Raw genomic sequence first — 18,063 nt, forward strand, 5'->3', positions numbered from 1 at the left:
AAATACGTAATCTGTTTCGGTCGGTGATACGTTTAGTGGTATAGCTTACAGTAAAAACTGTCCAACACAAATGTTGTTCAGTGTGTTATGAAAACATGTATGTTGTTAAAAAAAACATGCACTTATAATAATTTATAAAAAAAATAATATTTTAAGGCAAACTATATGTATACAAAATATAGCACTCGAGAAACAATGTCAACAGACAACATTTTAGGAAAACAAATAATAACAATTATGATGTCTTGCAATTGTGTCGTAAGTTGAACAAATGAATGGTTATAATGGTAAAATTGTTTGGTTAAAAATATAAGCTGCATTCTGAGTTTTAATAAATATATAAACAGACATCCAGAAATCCAGAACCCATTATATGGTGAATTATACAAAAATTAGTTAATCACCTTGTCAGTATCATAGGAATGTGTACTATCATTTCACAATGTCTTATTCAAATGAACCATTTATTTATGCTTTTATACACCAGGGCCCATATTTTCGAAGCTATCTTAGGGCTACGAAATCGTAAAACCGTCGTAGGTTGTGACGTCACTACAACACACGCCATAGTGACGTCATAGCTTACGATGATTTCACGATTTCGTAGGCTAAGATAGCTTCGAAAATAGGGCCCCAGAACCCAAACACGTTATCTTTTATGTCCATTTCCACAAAAAGGCCAAAACCATGTTTTCAGCACTACCTTATTCTGTCTCTCTAGAATTTTGTAGTATCACCCATAGCTGACAAACATAACACGTTAGCTCACAACACTGGATTGTGGTGGGCTGTAAACTGTCTGAGAAGATTGAATCCTAGGGGCCATACCGCATGACAGGCTAATGACATATGCTAGCTCTAAGTGTTTACATCCAGCGAAGGTGTTTTATGTAAACTATCTCTGGCTGGGTGTTTTATGTAAACTATCTCTGGCTGGGTGTTTTATGTAATCTATCTCTGGCTGGGTGTTTTATGTAAACTATCTCTGGCTGGGTGTTTTATGTAAACTATCTCTGGCTGGGTGTTTTATGTAAACTATCTCTGGCTGGGTGTTTTGGCTTACAAAGAAATCACAACTCTGGTAGCGGTAGCTAGAATTAATTGTTTACGCATCACCATTACCGGTCCGTTGGTTATAATGTGAGATGGACTGTAGACAATGGGGGTGGGGGTGGGGGTGGGGGGGGGGGGGGGGGGGAGTGTAGTGGTGCTGGAAGTGTGTAGTGCTTAGACAACTGGAATGTGGTAAAATGTGTATGTTGTTAACTAGTTGCTGAATAAATGCCGGTTATGTAAATAGTTTAATCAGAGAACATAGAGAAAGTAGTTAAAAAGGGAAGTTATTTTCCCTTATTTTAGTTTGAATAGTGTATTAGAGAAAAAATAATATAACTAAATTAATTTGCTGGGGGCAGGACGTAGCCCAGTAGTAAAGTGCTGGCCTGATGTACAGTCAGTCTAGGGTGTTAGTAGAATCATTGGACTATTTCTCGTTTCAGCCAGTGCTTCACAACTGGTGTTACAGGCTATCATATGTACTATCCTGTCTGTGGGATGATGCATATATTAAAGATCCCTTGGTGCTAATAAAAAAATAGTTGCCCATAGTTTCCTCTCTAAAATATATTTGTGGTCATTAACCACATGTCTGACACTACATAACTGTAGTTGTATTGAGTGTGTCATTTTAAATATAAAATTCCTTTCTATATTTATACATTTATTTAAACATGGCTCCCATATGCAACAACCTTAGTTAAACATTATGAACTATGACTGTATTGTGTAGACAATTTGAATATTATATAAAAAATAAATTTAAGTTGCAATTTAAAATGAAAATACCTGGGAATTGTTTATTGTAATAAGGATGCCGGCCCAAAGATAAATGTTTTATGACCATTCGCAATAAAATATCTTAATTTACTTAGCATAGAGGGAAATTAGTTTATATTATTTCGAAGGCATCATCACAGGATTGTAACTTTTTCAGTCATTGTATATTTTATACATATATAATATTTGACATGTAGTTGAAAATGAATTGGTAGATTAAGGTCAATCATTTTTCTTTAAATCAAAGTCCGTTCATGGTAGTTCGTATTATAACTCATTAATTAGAAGAAGCGACCCCTTTATGTAAATGACATAAAATAAATATGCATACTAACAATAAACATTGTTCATTGTTGTAGTTGAAATGTGTGCACATTCATATTTTCTGGGCTAAAATATCTAGATATTACTACACTAACTGGAATAATTGTAACATTCCAGATGTTCCAATGATGAGGGATCTCTGGTCATTATAACAAAGTGGTTACTGCTATAGTGTGTTTAAGTAAAATATATGTGTGTACATGTATATCATTCTACGAGTGCATTAGACAAACATACTTAATCACGTACCAGATCAATGTTGATGACAAACACATTAAACTGTATTTAGATATTGTTTACACCAGTCCTGGTCTCATTGTACTTAATAGCATTCACTGTTACCATTATCAAAACATCAGTTTATTAAAAATTTTAATCAACAATCTTTATTCAATAAACAAATTAAAATGTTTTCAAAACATTGACAATCAAAACATGAAACTATACCTGAAAATGTGTCTTATTTTTAATCTACAGTCACCGCAATGTATTTACAATTTATATATAATAAGACTAGTAGAGTAGTTCATTCCTGTACACGCATACAGTATATCAACCATGTCAGCATAGTTCAGTGGTACAGGTAGATGCGATAAGATATATGATTGATTGCCCTTAGTGGACCCATCGGCTTGTATGTACTTTCCTGTCAGTGGGGAAGTGCATATAAATTATATCTTATCGCTGTTTTGTTGGAGTAGCCACTATGCTGATAACAATTTTCCTTTTGCATTTTACAGACCAAGTGTTGAAATACCCCACAAAGAGGACATATGATAATCATGGTTTAAAAATATCATGTGCTGGCCTGCCATTAAATATTTCTTTCCCATCCATGCCAATATCCAACTAGTCAACAAACCTCAACGGCGCATATATATATATATATACTATATATATATTGGGGGTGGAGTGGGGATAGAGGGCACTGCTTTTACACGTTATGAGGCAACATGCATTATAAAAGTTGGTGTTGTGAAAAAAGAAGTATATTTGAGAAGGCAAGGTCCTCTTGTGCCCAATCCCTGGCTACCCGGATACGCCAGTACATATCTGTGCAATTTAAAGTATATCAATCAATAGATTTTGGTTTCAACACAGTTACCTTTAGTAATATTACTTGCATATTTAAAATATACTCAACAAAATGAATTAAGGGCCAGTAGAATTGTGGTAATTATTGGCTAATGTCTTATTATTTTAGTAAGTTTTAATCACAGATAATTTCTAAACATTGTTTCAGTAACATCTGACCCATGTTACATGCAAACATCTTGTACAGGATGAATGTTTTGTGCATTTTTGTAAAACCTACGAAAATGTGCATTCTGCTAGGAATCATTACACGTTGATTGTAAATACATTTGTTATTTTACTTTCTCTAAATTGCTGTTTAAATCATTAAGTTGAAGAACATTTGTTTTAGAACATGTCAAAACGTAGACACATTACAATGGATGAAAACTTTTAAGGAAAAAATGCCGAATATAGTTAATGGCCCTGTATTCATTTTATTTTGTTAAATTACTCTGTATTAAAAATCATTAAACGTATTAACTTATCTTAACTGTTTAATTAACAATATTAATTCAGTTAGTATCTCAACACTACAGATATGGTGCAGTTTACTCTGATAGCTTACATTTTGTGTTTAATTAGTGTAATAAATATATCTGTTATAACTGGTATGATAGCTTACATTTCATGTAATAATTAGTGTAACAAATATATCTGTTATAATTGGTTTTAAGGTTGTGCTTTCTTTAACAAATTGTTTTTCTAAAGTTGTTAAGAGCTTCTAGCAACCTGCTACAATACCAGGGAGCACAATTTACAATCTCAGTGTAGGATAAGGTTACTGTGCACACAGCTGGAAACACCCATGACCCTTTCCAGTGTCTGCCATCCAGAGATAATTTGTTATTGTTTACAATTACTTCCTGCCTCCAGTACATTTTCAAAGTATTAACAACACAGACCCAATTTGGTGTTTCAGAGCTGCTTCGAAATTGAACGTTTACTGTACGTCACGTGGACACACTGCAAGATTACATTATTCTTGACTTGAGATTTCACACAATTTGTCACATGCTGGGCTGTAAGAAGAACTCTTTATAAAATAACTTGCTCTGGCATGCTTGTCGGAGCTGTTTATGTTCAAGTTCCAGGAGCAAGAATAAATTAAATATTTCTTCATCTAATTAAATCAGGATCTATTATTATTAGCAGACAAAACTTTAAAGTTTTATACTTAAACAAATAACTGCTTGCTTGCATCTAAAAGCAAAATATTTAGCAAAAGTTAAATTTCCGATTTTAAAATGCATTCCAAAGTTTTCAGTGCAGTTTTCTCAGATTGAAGTGGAAAGGAGATAAGTGGTTCTGGCACTAACCCCTCTATATTTATGTTGAAACATATAAGGACCATACATCTTTGGCAAGTATCTCTAAGGAGAGTTTTACCAGCAGACACCGTGACAATCATGTGACTTCAATAACCAAATACCAGTACAGCTGAGAACAGACAGATATAGTTTTTAAAATTAGGTTTTCTTTCAAATTACATTAATTGAAAATCATAGAAAAAAAAAGTATTAAGAAATGTCCCGTGTTTATTAGTGGGTAAAGATCAACCTTGCTTTCTTTGCTACTTTTAACTTTATTTTTACGAACATTTCTGTGAATATGACAGACATTTGTTTATTTTTCAGGGCCGTAGCTAGGATTTTGTGTGTGTGTGGGGGGGGGGGGGGGGGGGGAAATGCAACTGAGTAGTTAATAGTCTAAAACTCATTAAAGGGACATTCCTGAGTTTGCTGCCATTTTTAAGACTTTAAGACTTTTTAACAATAGTAATTACAGATCAAATATATTTTTCTGCATAAAATATTAGTGGCTATATATTAAACGTGTTTCTGATCGTTGTAATATGTGTACCAGTTTAAAATTCATTTTATTTCCTAAATGTTTTTTTGTTTTTTTCGTACGTACAAAATTATTTGAAGACAAAATCCAGATTGGGCTTCTGACAAATATTGAAACGACCAGAAAAACATTGATATTCTAAACAAGAAAATATATTTAATATGTAAGTTTAATCGTAGAAATATTGTATTAGTCGGAAACATCTTACAATGCAGCAAACTCGGGAATATCCCTTTAAACGATTAAGAAGAGAAGTTTCTTTAAGTTTCTTTAATTTTTTCCGGAGTTGTTTTCCAAACTGGGCTATTTCTTGTTCCAGCCAGTGGTCCACAACTGGTATAACAAAGGCTGTGGTATGTACTATCCTGTCTGTGGGATGGTGCATATAAAAGATCCCTTGCTGCTAATCGAAAAGAGCAGTCCATGAAGTGGCGATGGCGGGTTTTTTCTCTCAATATCTGTGTGGTCCTTAACCATATGTCCGACGCCATATAACCGTAAATAAAATGTGTTGAGTGCATCGTTAAATAAAACATTTCTTCATTTAAACTGTTAACAGTTAACATTTTCCCAAACAATCGGTTATGCATTTTTATAATCAATCATCACATCGGTGGAGCCAACACAATAAGTTTTCAATAATTGCTCAATATAACATCACTAAGTTATAGTATTATGTTTACTCATAAGGAAAGTAGTATATTTAGTCAATGAATATAGGCATACGGGCTCCCATTTTTGTAACGGGGCAGGCAGATTTTTGCCGGAATTAAACGTTTGTGCCCGAATCTGGAGAGTAACATTTCCTCATATTAGCATTGCTACAAAACAGCTATATAGGGTTGCAAACTAATCACTGCGCATTTATACTTGGATTACAACTAACATATATTGTGGGTAGCATGATGGAAATTAGCCCGAGTACTCCGACTGTAAGAGGGCTAGGCGGACATTTGGACGATTATTTTAACCCTTACAAGGGCAATCGTCCAAATGTTCGTCTAGCTCTCTTACATTCGAGTACTCGGGCTAGATGGAAATACGTGGTGAAAAGATTTCAGGCCAGCTCAGTTTTTCCCCAAATATATATCGTTTATGACATAATTTGAGGTTTTCCTCCAACACTAATGGGGCAGTTGCCCGCCCGTCACATACTCTTGTCATTGAATGTATTTTGTAAAGACTATTTTGTTTTATGGATTGGTTTTAGATCAGCAGACATCTGCAGCAGAAGCAGCTTCTACTGAAGCAGAAAGCACGAACGCTGGTATGTCGGACAGCGAGAAGACTGGTGATGGTGACCATGATGAGGTTGTTTTAGCAGAAAATCTGCCAGGAGATCGTGATGATGATGATGATGATGATGAAGAAGAAGATCAAATGATGAAGATGATGAAGATGATGATAGTTATAATGACTTCTATTCCGGGGAATCTCTGGCGATTTCTCTTCCAGGTTGTGTATCAAATGATGAAGATGATGAAGATGATGATGGTGATGAGTCATCATTCTGATGATGATGATGATGAAGAAGAAGAAGAAGATGATGATGATGGCGTCCATTCCGAGGAATCTCAGGCGATTGCTCCTCCAGGTTGTGTATCAAATGATGAAGGTGATGATGGTGATGATGATGGTGATGAAGACGTCAATTCCGGGGAATCTCAGGCGATTGCTCTTCCAGGTTGTGTATCAAATGATGAAGATGATGAAGGTGATGATAGTGATGATGACGATGATGATGGTGATGAAGACGTCAATTCCGGGGAATGTCAGGCTATTGCTCTTCCAGGTTATGTATCAAATGATGATATACCTTACATTGCATTGAATTATTCAATATGTTTTGTCAGGGTTCCATATCCGATGGTATTGGGAAAATCAGCACAGTTTATTCATAACTGGGACGGGTTTGTACGTTTTGAACTCTGGATGATGCCATGTACCATTGTTAAATTAATTTATTAGCGAACACATAATTACAAAAACTACTCACATTCCAAATTGGTAAATTTAATTAACGCTTGCTTTTGAGAAGGCAGATGCTGATCTATGGGGCAGGCGGTGGAGGGTGGGGCGTGTGTGTGTGCTGGACCAAGGGTTCCGGGCCCACCTAAATTGTGCGACAGTTATAAAATTTTTTTGTTTACAAACCTCCCCCAAAGTCCCTTTGGCATTCCGTCTCATGTCATTGGGGTCCCTCTAAATGGATTTTCTAGATCCGCCTCTGGAAGCAGACTACATGCGAGTTCGGTACCACAAAATACCTAGACAAATCCAGGCACATGTGCAACGGGAGATTCGGGGGTCACACACCCCTCCTCGACCAATTTTGTTTCCAATATATTTTGTGAAGGAGAATGACTCAAACCGCCTATAAACTTTGTTAAACACAATCTAGCCTCCCCCCCCCCCCCACACACACTCCACTGTTAAACACAATCTAGCCTCTCCCAACTCCACTGTTAAACACAATCTAGCCTCCCCCCCCATCACTGTTAAACACAATCTAGTCTCCCCCACTCCACTGCTAAACACAATCTAGCCCCCACCCCCACCCCCCTTCCACTGCTAAACACAATCTAGCCCTCTCACAACTCCATTGTTATAATTCCTGCACACACAACTGAAATTCCTGTACAGTGAAACGTTGTATCTTGACCTCTGTTATCCCATGACATAAATCTGTATGAGAAATAGTCCAGCAGGTTGCATAGTACCAAAGAAGAGAATTCCGTGTCAAAGTTCGAGTGCACCGTCAAATATTTACGGAGTAAAGGCAGCTGTGGGTGTGATTGGTAGTAATATGTGACATTGATTATCTGTGCAATTTTTATTGTTGTACTTCCTGGGTGTGTTGATACACTGCTTATATCAGTTTTATTAGTAAACGTTAACATTACCGATAGTAGGAATTGATTTGGTCCATTAGAACCAGCAGCAGAAGTTACACTAAATACTGTTACTTTCAAGAACGATAGTTTCATTCACGCATTCTTCATTCTCCACGCAGATCTAATTTCGTGACACCCCCCCCCCCCCCCCCCACCGCACCAGTTTCCACATTAAATGTAGGACATTATTGACATGGTCTCGCTCCAGCCAGTGCCCCACGACTGGTACATCGAAGGCCGTGACATGTGCTATCCTGTCTATGGGATGATGCATATAAAATATCCCTTGCTGCTAATCGAAAAGAGTAGTCCATGAAGTGGCGACCGGGGTTTCCTCCCTCAATATCTGTGTGGTCCTTGGCCATATGTCCGACGCCACATAACCGTAAATAAAGTGTGTTGAGTGCCTTCCGTCCTTACTTCATATGGGATGATGCATATAAAAGACCCCTTGCTGCTAATCGAAAAGAGTAGCCCATGAAATGGCGACCGCGGGTTTCCTCCCTCAATATTTATGTGGTCCTTGGCCATATGTCCGACGCCATATAACATGGACAGGTTGTGCCAATTTTTAATTCTCGGAGACCAGAGTGTAGTTGTTGAAAGCACGATTAAATTAACCCTGGGTTTGTCTAATATTTTCCATTTCATTATTTATGCACAAATGCAAAATCAATTTTAGATTGGAGTGGGAATGAATACCTTTGGTTGTTGTAACTCAAGTCCCAGCATAATATTTTCAGTTATTATTTGTATTCTTTCAAGCCTTTGGTTTTGAAATTGTCTTTTAACCAAGGTTAAGTTAACTAATGTTTGAACAATCTGTCCTTGGCGTTGATCTCATGCTTTTTAATTCGGTCCCTCACTATTAAAGGGACATACTCTAATTTTTAAACACTAAGGCATAGTTTTGATTATTAGAGCCGTTTTTGAGAACTGAAATCATAATTTACTTAGATTTTATTGTTTGGTTTATCCATTTCTGAACATTCGAAGTGTGTTTGGTCATCCTGGTGTTTTTATTACAGCAAAATGCATTTCTCATAATTTTAAAAACGCACGTGCGTCTGAGAAGTAACAGTTATGGGGTCGACTTTTAGTCTATTTTTAAAGGGTAATTCACCAGTTCAAAGTCACAGACTCAGATTTCACTCAACTGTAACTTTATCCAAATTGTTACATGTTTGTAGATTAACTAACCTAATTTTCACGGGTTGAAACTAGGGTCTGTCCCTTTAATATTACAATGTTTGACTGTATATGAAGGTTTAGCATACTAAGAATCTTGTAGTTATGTATATATATATATATGTATATGTATATGTATATGTATATGTATATGTGTGTGTATATATATGTACATGTTTAACTGTTGTTCTTTGTAGCTGGTCTTCCACGAATGATGCTGAAGAATTGCAGAGAAACGAATGTGGGATGTACAGTAAACAAATATGTACAGGAAGCAAAACATACCAGTAAGAATTTTTCAAATTTGATTTAATAGATTCCATCACTGAATGTATGATGTATCACATCAGGATTTCTGGAGGAGGGTAAAATTACGTGCCCTAAAATCAGGAACATGAATGGATATATTTTGATAACATTTAGACAGAAATGGCGCTGATGTTTAAATTTGATTACAGTTCATGAACTTTTATGTCCAATTTCAAAACTTTTCTAACCTATAATGACCTTGGATGGGTAACTATAATCTGTTCTGTTTTTAGTACGTACCTTTATATTATATTATATTATATTATATTATATTATATTCTTTTCCTCTCTCTCTCTCTCTCTCTCTCTCTCTCTCTCTCTCTCTCTCTCTCTCTCTCTCTCTCTCTCTCTCTCTCTCTTTTCATAAATGATATTAACAATGGTACAGATTACAAAACGTATATTACAAAATACAAAGAAAACACAAAACAATATACACATGGCACGTGATTAATTACAAATAATAATTAAAAACGTATGTAGAGCTGATTTATTTCAGGAAGGTATTAATTAAAAAGAAAACGAGAAGAATATTTATTCACTGGAACCATTTTTTAATATGATCGTCCTCTTGCAAATTTATTTTTGATATTATTTTTTTCTGTCATATAATAAACCTTTACCATGACTAGACGACGAGGAAACGATACCGAGTTGAAGAATTAAGTTACGTTGTGGCAGAAAACCTGCACAGGGTTGTCCGTGTTCATATTATGGGTAATTAATATGGATTGAGTTCACATTTTAATGCAAACTCTATCTTCATATCTGTTCCAATGTAGGCTTGCTTCCATTATGGATGGTGGGAGAGACAAAAAAGTTAATAAGAAAGAGTGGAACCCTTCAATATTTTATGGAAATGTATAGATATAATATCTTTTGTAATCCAAATCTGTGATTTCACACTATTGTTGTAACTGAATCTACAACTGAAAAATATAAAGCTTAGCTGAACGTTTTGTGCGTCCAGGTCAGGGATCTAAAGCCACTGCTGGCAACACCTTAGCCCATAAAATAAGGCCACACATCTTCATAATCAAACCAGGGCTTCTAAAGTTTTTGTAAATATCCACTAGCCATGGGATCAGTGATTTTAAACATTTACTAGCCATGATTAAAAATTCACTAGCCCTACTTTAAATAAATACAAAATCACTAATAGTACTAATCAGATATGTCACCTAAAATAGCTTAAAACCTCTTAGATTAGGGGTGGGAAGATGGGGCAGGATATTCATATTTACAAAATAAGACTTAAATGCAGCATTTGACAAGTTTTCCCCCCACTAGCCGTCGGGCTAGTTATAGTAGTAATTTACTAGCCCAACACTGAATATCACTAGCCATGGGAGTGGGGCTACCATAATCTTGAAAATCTGTCAAATGAACATGCGATTTAAGCCTTATAGCGGTAGGCCTGATATTAGCGGTAGTATTGTGTTCAGATGGAATATAACGAACAAGACTGTCGAATACTAAATCTTAAACCATACTTCTACTTACTATTTGCTCATTTTCAGACGCTGAGAATTCCCGATTTTCTAACCTCAAACGTAAGTTGTTTTATAGTCCTAACATTAGTTTTATATAAATGTATTGGCGGGCATAGGTGTACAGGCTCCCGTTTATTTTTGTTGGGAGCAGGCTGATTTTTAACCAAACTAAATTTGCTCGAATTTGAGTATTTTCTTCAGGACAGCACCCCCCCCCCCCCCCACCGTCTCGTACGCTTATAGAATGGGGTCACGGGTTTCGTAACTTCCTCCTGCACTGCCTGTAGGAGGACCACCACCATAACAGAATGTTTCATACCTTCTGCACCGCCTGTAGGAGGACTGCCACTCCTCATTCCATTTTAATGATTTGATTGGGTGTGTGTGTTTAATTGATTATCAACAATATACAACAGTAAATTGCGTTGAATCTGAACGACAAAACAGTATTCTGTGATCAAACAGTATCTCAGCGCTAGGACTAGGAGGACCGCCACTCCTCTAAGAGATCCATAACGGTATGTTTCATACCTCCTGCACTGACTGTAGGAGGACCGCCACTCTGAGAGATCGAGAACAGTATGTTTCATATCTCCTGCACCGAGAGAATGTTACACCCCTGCACCACGGCGAGGTTACAGCACGCACTGACCCCTGCGCGTGCTGTATCCTCGCCGTGGTGCAGGGGTGTAACATTCTCTTTGAGAATGGTCAATACAGCACAAATCCCCTTGTTTTCTTCGAGATACAATTGAAATTTTGAGTAAAAGTCAGTATCTATCTGTGATATTTGTATTTTTGCACAGTTATTTACACTATTTTTATTTCAATCTTGAATTTTTATATTGATGTTGAACATCACTTTATTTGTTTGCATTACCATAGTTTGACACCCAATAGCCGATGTATTTTTCGTGCTGGGGTGTCGTTAAACATTCATTCATTCATTCATTCCTGCACTGCCTGTAGAAGGACTGCCAATCCCAAAGACTAGAAAACCCAAACTTGCATAGTATAGCGCTCAATGGAGTATATACAGCTGTGGTGGAATGCACTCATGAATCACACCAGTATTTCAAAATTTGCTCGGCACATGCCCCCAAAACCCTAACAGACCTCGTTCTTTATTTGACTTCGACAAACACAAATTGCCCCCCCCCCCCCCCCCCCCCCCCCTTTTTTAAAAATAGAATTTTGTGATTTACAAAACCCTTTACAGAATCATGAACCCAGGTCCCAGAAATTTCTAATGTCATTCTGTTTCTTCCTGTACACTATCCTGGTACACTATCCTGATGCAGATACCCAATATATGACCATTTCCTTTTGTTTTCTTTGGCCCCTTGTTATGTGTTTAAAGATATAATTCTAGAACGTGATGGAATCAGTTATGGAACACTGGTCGGTGCAAGTGGTTTACACCGACCCATTGAGCAGCACATTTTATTTATGGTTATATGGCGTCAGACTTATGGTTAACGACCACAGTTATTAAGAGTTGAAAACCGCTGTCGACACTTCATGGGCTACTCTTTCCAATTAGCAACAAGGGATCTTTTATATGCACCAGCCCACAGACAGGATAGTACATACCACGGCCTTTGATATACCAGTCGTGGTGCACTGGCTGGTACGAGAAATAGCCCAATGGGCCCACCAACGGGGATCAATCCCAGACCGACCGCACATCAAGCGAGCGCTTTACCACTGGGCTACGTCCCGCCCCGCTCCAACATAGATAAATCGACCTCGCTCTTGGACTGTACAGATGGTAATAATATAAACATCAGTGTCCGAGATTAAAATTTTGGGGCAGTATCCCAGTTGGATAATAACATTTCAAAATCTGGTATCCCACCTGAGAATTTAGTATTATATGGTATCCCGGTGGGATACTGGGTTCTTGAAGTCTGGTATCCAAAATTAAATTCTGGTATCCCCTGGATATCGGGATACTGTTAATCTCGAACACTGAACATGTACTTGTTTTTAATTTTTTAAGAACCTTGGGTTTTTCCTCTAGCTAGTTTTGATGGTATTTCTCTGTTTAAACATCACAGACTTTAGCTTCTCTCTGATATATCCATATCCAAATGCGTCTTGCAAGTTTGTAGATTAAATAAATTTAGTGTCCATTTGTATGGACAAAAACTAGGGTCTGCACCTTTAAAATATGTGCTAAAAAGAGTTATTATTCATCTATATGACTGGGTTTACTTGTTTACAAGTTTTGTTACGTCATTAATGCCAGTAATATTATATTTACACAAGTTTATTTTTTACAGATTCATCATCACATATGTTGAAGGACTTTAATCCAAAAGGCTTCATTCAGACTGCAGCATACAATGAAGCTGAAAAAAAGTTGCAAGAGCTTGGCATCGTGTCCTTGATTGGGAGTCCCGGATCAGGAAAGACAACTTTTGGTTGGATATTAGTGGCTCGCATCTGTCAAAAGGACACAAAGCAGCCATTATACATAACAGACCCTTCACAGATTGATGATATTCCAATTCCTAAAGATTCCAGTCAATCGAAGCCCAAAGATACATATGTTGTATTTATTGATGACATGTTTGGAAAGGGAAATTTGCTTGTTCGTGAAAAAGAATTATGGGAAATGAAATTTGAAAGAATTAAGTTGTTAGTTACATTTGAATTAGTGAAAGTGATAATCTCTTCGAGAACACACATTTTTTCTCAGTGTGAGAACAGCTTAAAAATAAGGGAATTCCAAACATTTTTAAATTTTACTCGGTTTTCCCTAAATGAACAGGAAAGACTTCACATTCTGGAACTGAATCTTGAGAAAAACAAGAACATAAAAATGACAGAAGATGATAAGACCACAGCCGTAAAGGAGACATTTGAAGAATTGGGTTTTCCACAGTGTTGTCGGTATTTTGTCAAATCTTCAGAAGCACAAAAGCTAGGTGTAGACTTTTTCCGAAAACCTATACAATACCTTAAGAACGAGTTAGCATTACTAAATTCAAACAGCCCACTTCAGTATCTTGTTCTGTTACTGGTTATGTTTAAGCAGGGGTTCTTAGAAACTAAATATTTGACTTCATTTGAGGAAGACGAGAATACCACATATCTAATGAAGAAGTTGACAGATGTGTGTGGAAATATCACACGTAGGCAGATTATAGAACAAGCCGACTCATTGCGTGGTGTTTATCTTAAATACAGTGAAGTGGATGAATGCTATTCATTCGTTCACCAGTCTGTGTTTGATACATTGTTTCTGCTGTTTTCCTCAAAGTACATTGAACACTCCATTAGACTTTCTCCTGCCCCAGTGTTGGCGGAGTATGTCGTCACACCTGGGATACCAAATCCAGGTAATAATGTACTGATGGTGGAGGAAAAACATTTTCCCCTTCTTGCTCAAAGATTTACAGACTTGTTAAAACAGCCAAATAATGCTAGAAGTGTACTTGCGCATCCATCCTTCATTGATGAACGGTTTGTGGAATGCCTGATGACAAAATTCTGGGATCCTGCAGTGTTGAATGACCTTTTGTCTTTGAAACTTCCTCTTCATGTTGAAAAACAAGTGATGGTGTTTAATCTGAAAGATTTGGACAGATACTGGAAGATTCCTCTTGCAAGACATTTCTTTCCTTCCCATATAACAAACTTTACCTCTTCATCTGCAGCAACTGTGGCTGTCATTCACAGCTCAAGAATGTGGTCCAAATATCTTGCAGATGAACTTGTTAAACCTTATTCCCGTATTCCAAAAGATCAACACCTTGACATTTTGGAAGCTGCGTGTCTTGTAGGGAATTCTAAATTAGCTGGTATTTTGCTAAAATGTGGCACCGTTCCAGATATTAATTCATTGATTGCTGCTGTAGTCTCAAACACAGATGATGTTAGACTGTTCAAAATTCTGTTTAATCGTAGAGAGGATCTGATTGCGAATATAGGTCATCTACTTGTTCTGGCAATTGAGGTAGAAAATGAAAAAATATCAAATATGTTGATTGATAGACTCAGTTGGATTGTATCCAACGAGAGCACTGTCGAGATCCTCGATGATGCTGTTAAGCAGCTGCTCCTTGGGATAGCTCGACGTCCATTTCGGAGAAGTATGGAAACTAGATCTGCAGCCAGACTGTTTAGACAGTTGTCCTTACATTCAGATGTTTGCACATCTGATGTTGCCATTTTCTTAGCAGCTTCTTTTCACAATGCCAGCATTTTAAAAGTCATTAGTTCATCGTCACTTAGCACAGCGTGTCAAGGTGACACCCCGTTCATACATGCTGTTGCTCAAGGTGGATGTTTGGAATCTCTGGAAATCTTGGTACATCATGGATGCAACGTCAGTTCTGTCAATGATAAACATGAGACAGCCATGCATGTAGCAGCAGCATTCAATTCCTATCAGATGATCGAGCCATTACTTAAAAAGGGACTTGCAATTAATGCAGTTGATTGTAATCAAAACACACCACTCCACACAGCTATCTTATACAGGTCATTTGACAGTGCACAATGTCTTGTAGAAAATGGGGCGCAGGTCAACCTACAGAATAGAGCAGGGCATTCCCCACTGCACTATGCAGTATGCACAGAAGAAAACATTAGAGACCAGATGCCAATGGTTGGGTTTCTCTCACCACAATCAACACGGGATGAAAATTCAGCACAAGACTTGTCATTCAATTTTGTAAGTTATCTTGTGGGGAAAGGGGTAAATATAAACCTTCAAAATGAGGATGGAAACACCCCTCTTCACTTCGCTGTACAAGGATTGTCATTTAATATTGTAAATCATCTTGTAGAACACGGAGGAGAAATAAACCAGCAAAATGAAAATGGAAACACTCCGCTCCATTATGCTGCACAACATGGATCAGTGGATATTGTAAGTTGTCTTGTAGAAAATCAAGCAGAACTAGACGCAGAAGACAAAAGTGGGAACACTCCACTCCACTTAGCCGCACGTAACTGCAAAATGGAAAACATAAGTTGTCTTGTGGATAAAGGAGCACAGGTTGATTGTGAAAACATTGAAGGCTGCACACCACTGATTTATTCGTCTTACTGTGAGCAGAGTCGTATCTTGGAGTATTTATTACGAAAAGGTGCAAACTCCAATCATGGAAACACCACAGCAGTGCATGCTGCTGCAGCATTTCACTGTAAAAAGAACCTTCAGGTTCTTCTGGACAGAGGTGAAGACGTAAATGTTCTCTCTAAGTCTGGCAGTACCCCACTTCATATGGCAGTGCGGTGGGATTTACAAAAAGGATTATCAAAGACATGTTTGTACTACTTTCATGATGGAAAATACATTGATGATTTTATATGTGATGACTTTTTATGTGACAAGACAGATAATATGTTGTTGAATTTCAAAAAATATCTGCAAAAAGATTCTCCATTGAATCATGTAGGGCATCTCCTGCTTGACAAAGGCTGTTGTATAAATACTAGAAACAAGGCAGGGAAGACAGCATTGCATGTTTGTGTGGAGTACGGTCAGCTTGAAAACCTCGAGTTTCTGTTGCAGAGAGGTGCTGATGTGTCACTAGGAGACAAGGAAGGTAACTCTGTGTTGCATTATGCAACGGCTAGACTGCAAGTTGAGGTTGTGTAGACACTGGTAGAGGCAGGAGCTGTAGGTAGGAGAAACCATGATGGACTTAAACCATCTGATCTAGTTTCTGGTAAAGTCGATAATTTTGATGGAGATGACATAATGATCAAATGTGGCCAAATAATTTCTCTATTGTCATAAAAGGGGGCGGGATATAACCCAGTGGTAAAGCGTTTGCTTGATGTGCGGTCTGTCTGGGATCGATTCCAGTCGGTGGGCCCATTGGGCTATTTCTCGTTCCAGCCAGTGCACCACGACTGGTGCATCAAAGGCCGTGGCATGTTCTATCCTGTCTATGGGATGGTGCATATAAAAGATTCCTTGCTGCTAACCGAAAAGTGTAGCCCCTGAAGCGGCGACAGCGGATTTCCTAGATCTCAATATCTGTGTGGTCCTAAACCATATGCCCGACGCCATATAACTATAAATAAAATGTGTTGAGTACGTTGCTAATAAAACGGTTCCTTCTTCTTCTTCTTCTTCTATTGTCAAAAAATATTGTATGTAGGTAGCATTGTACTAAATATCATCTTACAGGGTCAGTTGTGGAAGTCTAAGTATGTAATTGCTGATTAACTGTGTTGTCGTGAAATCTATAGTATTTGTTATTTACTCGCCATAAAATCATGTTTAATCGAATGAATCGTGTACCTTTCACATCTAACATAGGACTCGAACTTAATGGTGGCCCCTAACGGCAATTGTCGTAGCTGCGATATGAATTGCTGATGACCAGGGTTTTTTTCAATGGCAGGTTTTGGGGGTTTACTTGCAGTTGAAGGTATAAATAAAAAAATAAAATGCAAAAGTACTGGTTTAAAATTGCTGTACGCAGGCTCAAACTTGCCAGAGGTAATCATTTTGCCCCCAGTAAAAACCTTTCAAAATTGCGGTAGGTGTCATATTTCGATCATTGCTAACCAATTATCTTAGGAGTTCGAATTTCCTCTCTTTGACGTTTTAAGAAGTGCTAATGTTTTCACACTTCATGGGTTTTAAAAAAAAAATTCAGCTTTACTGTTATTTAGTGTGTGATTGTTAGAAAGTAAATATAATCTTATACTGACTGGGTCTGAATTAATAATTAGGTAATATGAATATAATTTCCCCCCCTATTATCAGAGACCGAACCCGGGGTGGACATGCTCGAAGCCTTAGTGGTATAGGAGCATGGGAAAGTCTTCACACACACCTATTATCAGGGATGACTTTTAGTAATATGGATTATGATCGTTTTGTTCTGGGGTTTTTTATTGTATGTTTTTTTGTTTTGTTTTTTTATGGGTGGGTGGAGGGTGGTGGAGGGGGGAGGGGGGTGGGGTGGAGAGGGAAGGGACGTTTTTAAAAAAAAATTATTACATTGAAATTTGGCTCAGTTGGTATATAAGAAAGAAAGAAACAAAAATAATTGTGACAATTCTAAAACATAACTATGATGGCATATAAACTGAGGGTAATTTGTGGTGATTCTAAAATG

General features: G+C 37.4%; 1 protein-coding gene across 1 annotated transcript; it reads left to right on the top strand.

The window, feature by feature from the left end:
• The first annotated feature begins 9,323 nt into the window (after positions 1–9,323).
• Positions 9,324–16,779, top strand: LOC121373014 (ankyrin-1-like). The gene is made up of 3 exons (XM_041499457.1): positions 9,324–9,454; positions 10,997–11,029; positions 13,255–16,779. Exons 1-3 carry the CDS (start codon positions 9,379–9,381, stop codon positions 16,584–16,586), a joined length of 3,441 nt encoding a protein of 1,146 aa, XP_041355391.1. The 5' UTR covers positions 9,324–9,378; the 3' UTR covers positions 16,587–16,779.
• Positions 16,780–18,063: the final 1,284 nt, after the last annotated feature.

The sequence above is a fragment of the Gigantopelta aegis genome, chromosome 5 (assembly GCF_016097555.1).
Source record: "Gigantopelta aegis isolate Gae_Host chromosome 5, Gae_host_genome, whole genome shotgun sequence".
NCBI classification, from domain to species: Eukaryota; Metazoa; Mollusca; class Gastropoda; order Neomphalida; family Peltospiridae; genus Gigantopelta; species Gigantopelta aegis.

Bases quoted from the DNA above. Each gene is read 5' to 3' on its own strand.
- LOC121373014 (XM_041499457.1), top strand. From the start codon at position 9,379: ATGATGCTGAAGAATTGCAGAGAAACGAATGTGGGATGTACAGTAAAC. The intron at 9,455-10,996 runs GTAAGAATTTTT...GCTCATTTTCAG, and splicing joins ACAGGAAGCAAAACATACCA to ACGCTGAGAATTCCCGATTT. The intron at 11,030-13,254 runs GTAAGTTGTTTT...TATTTTTTACAG, and splicing joins CCGATTTTCTAACCTCAAAC to ATTCATCATCACATATGTTG.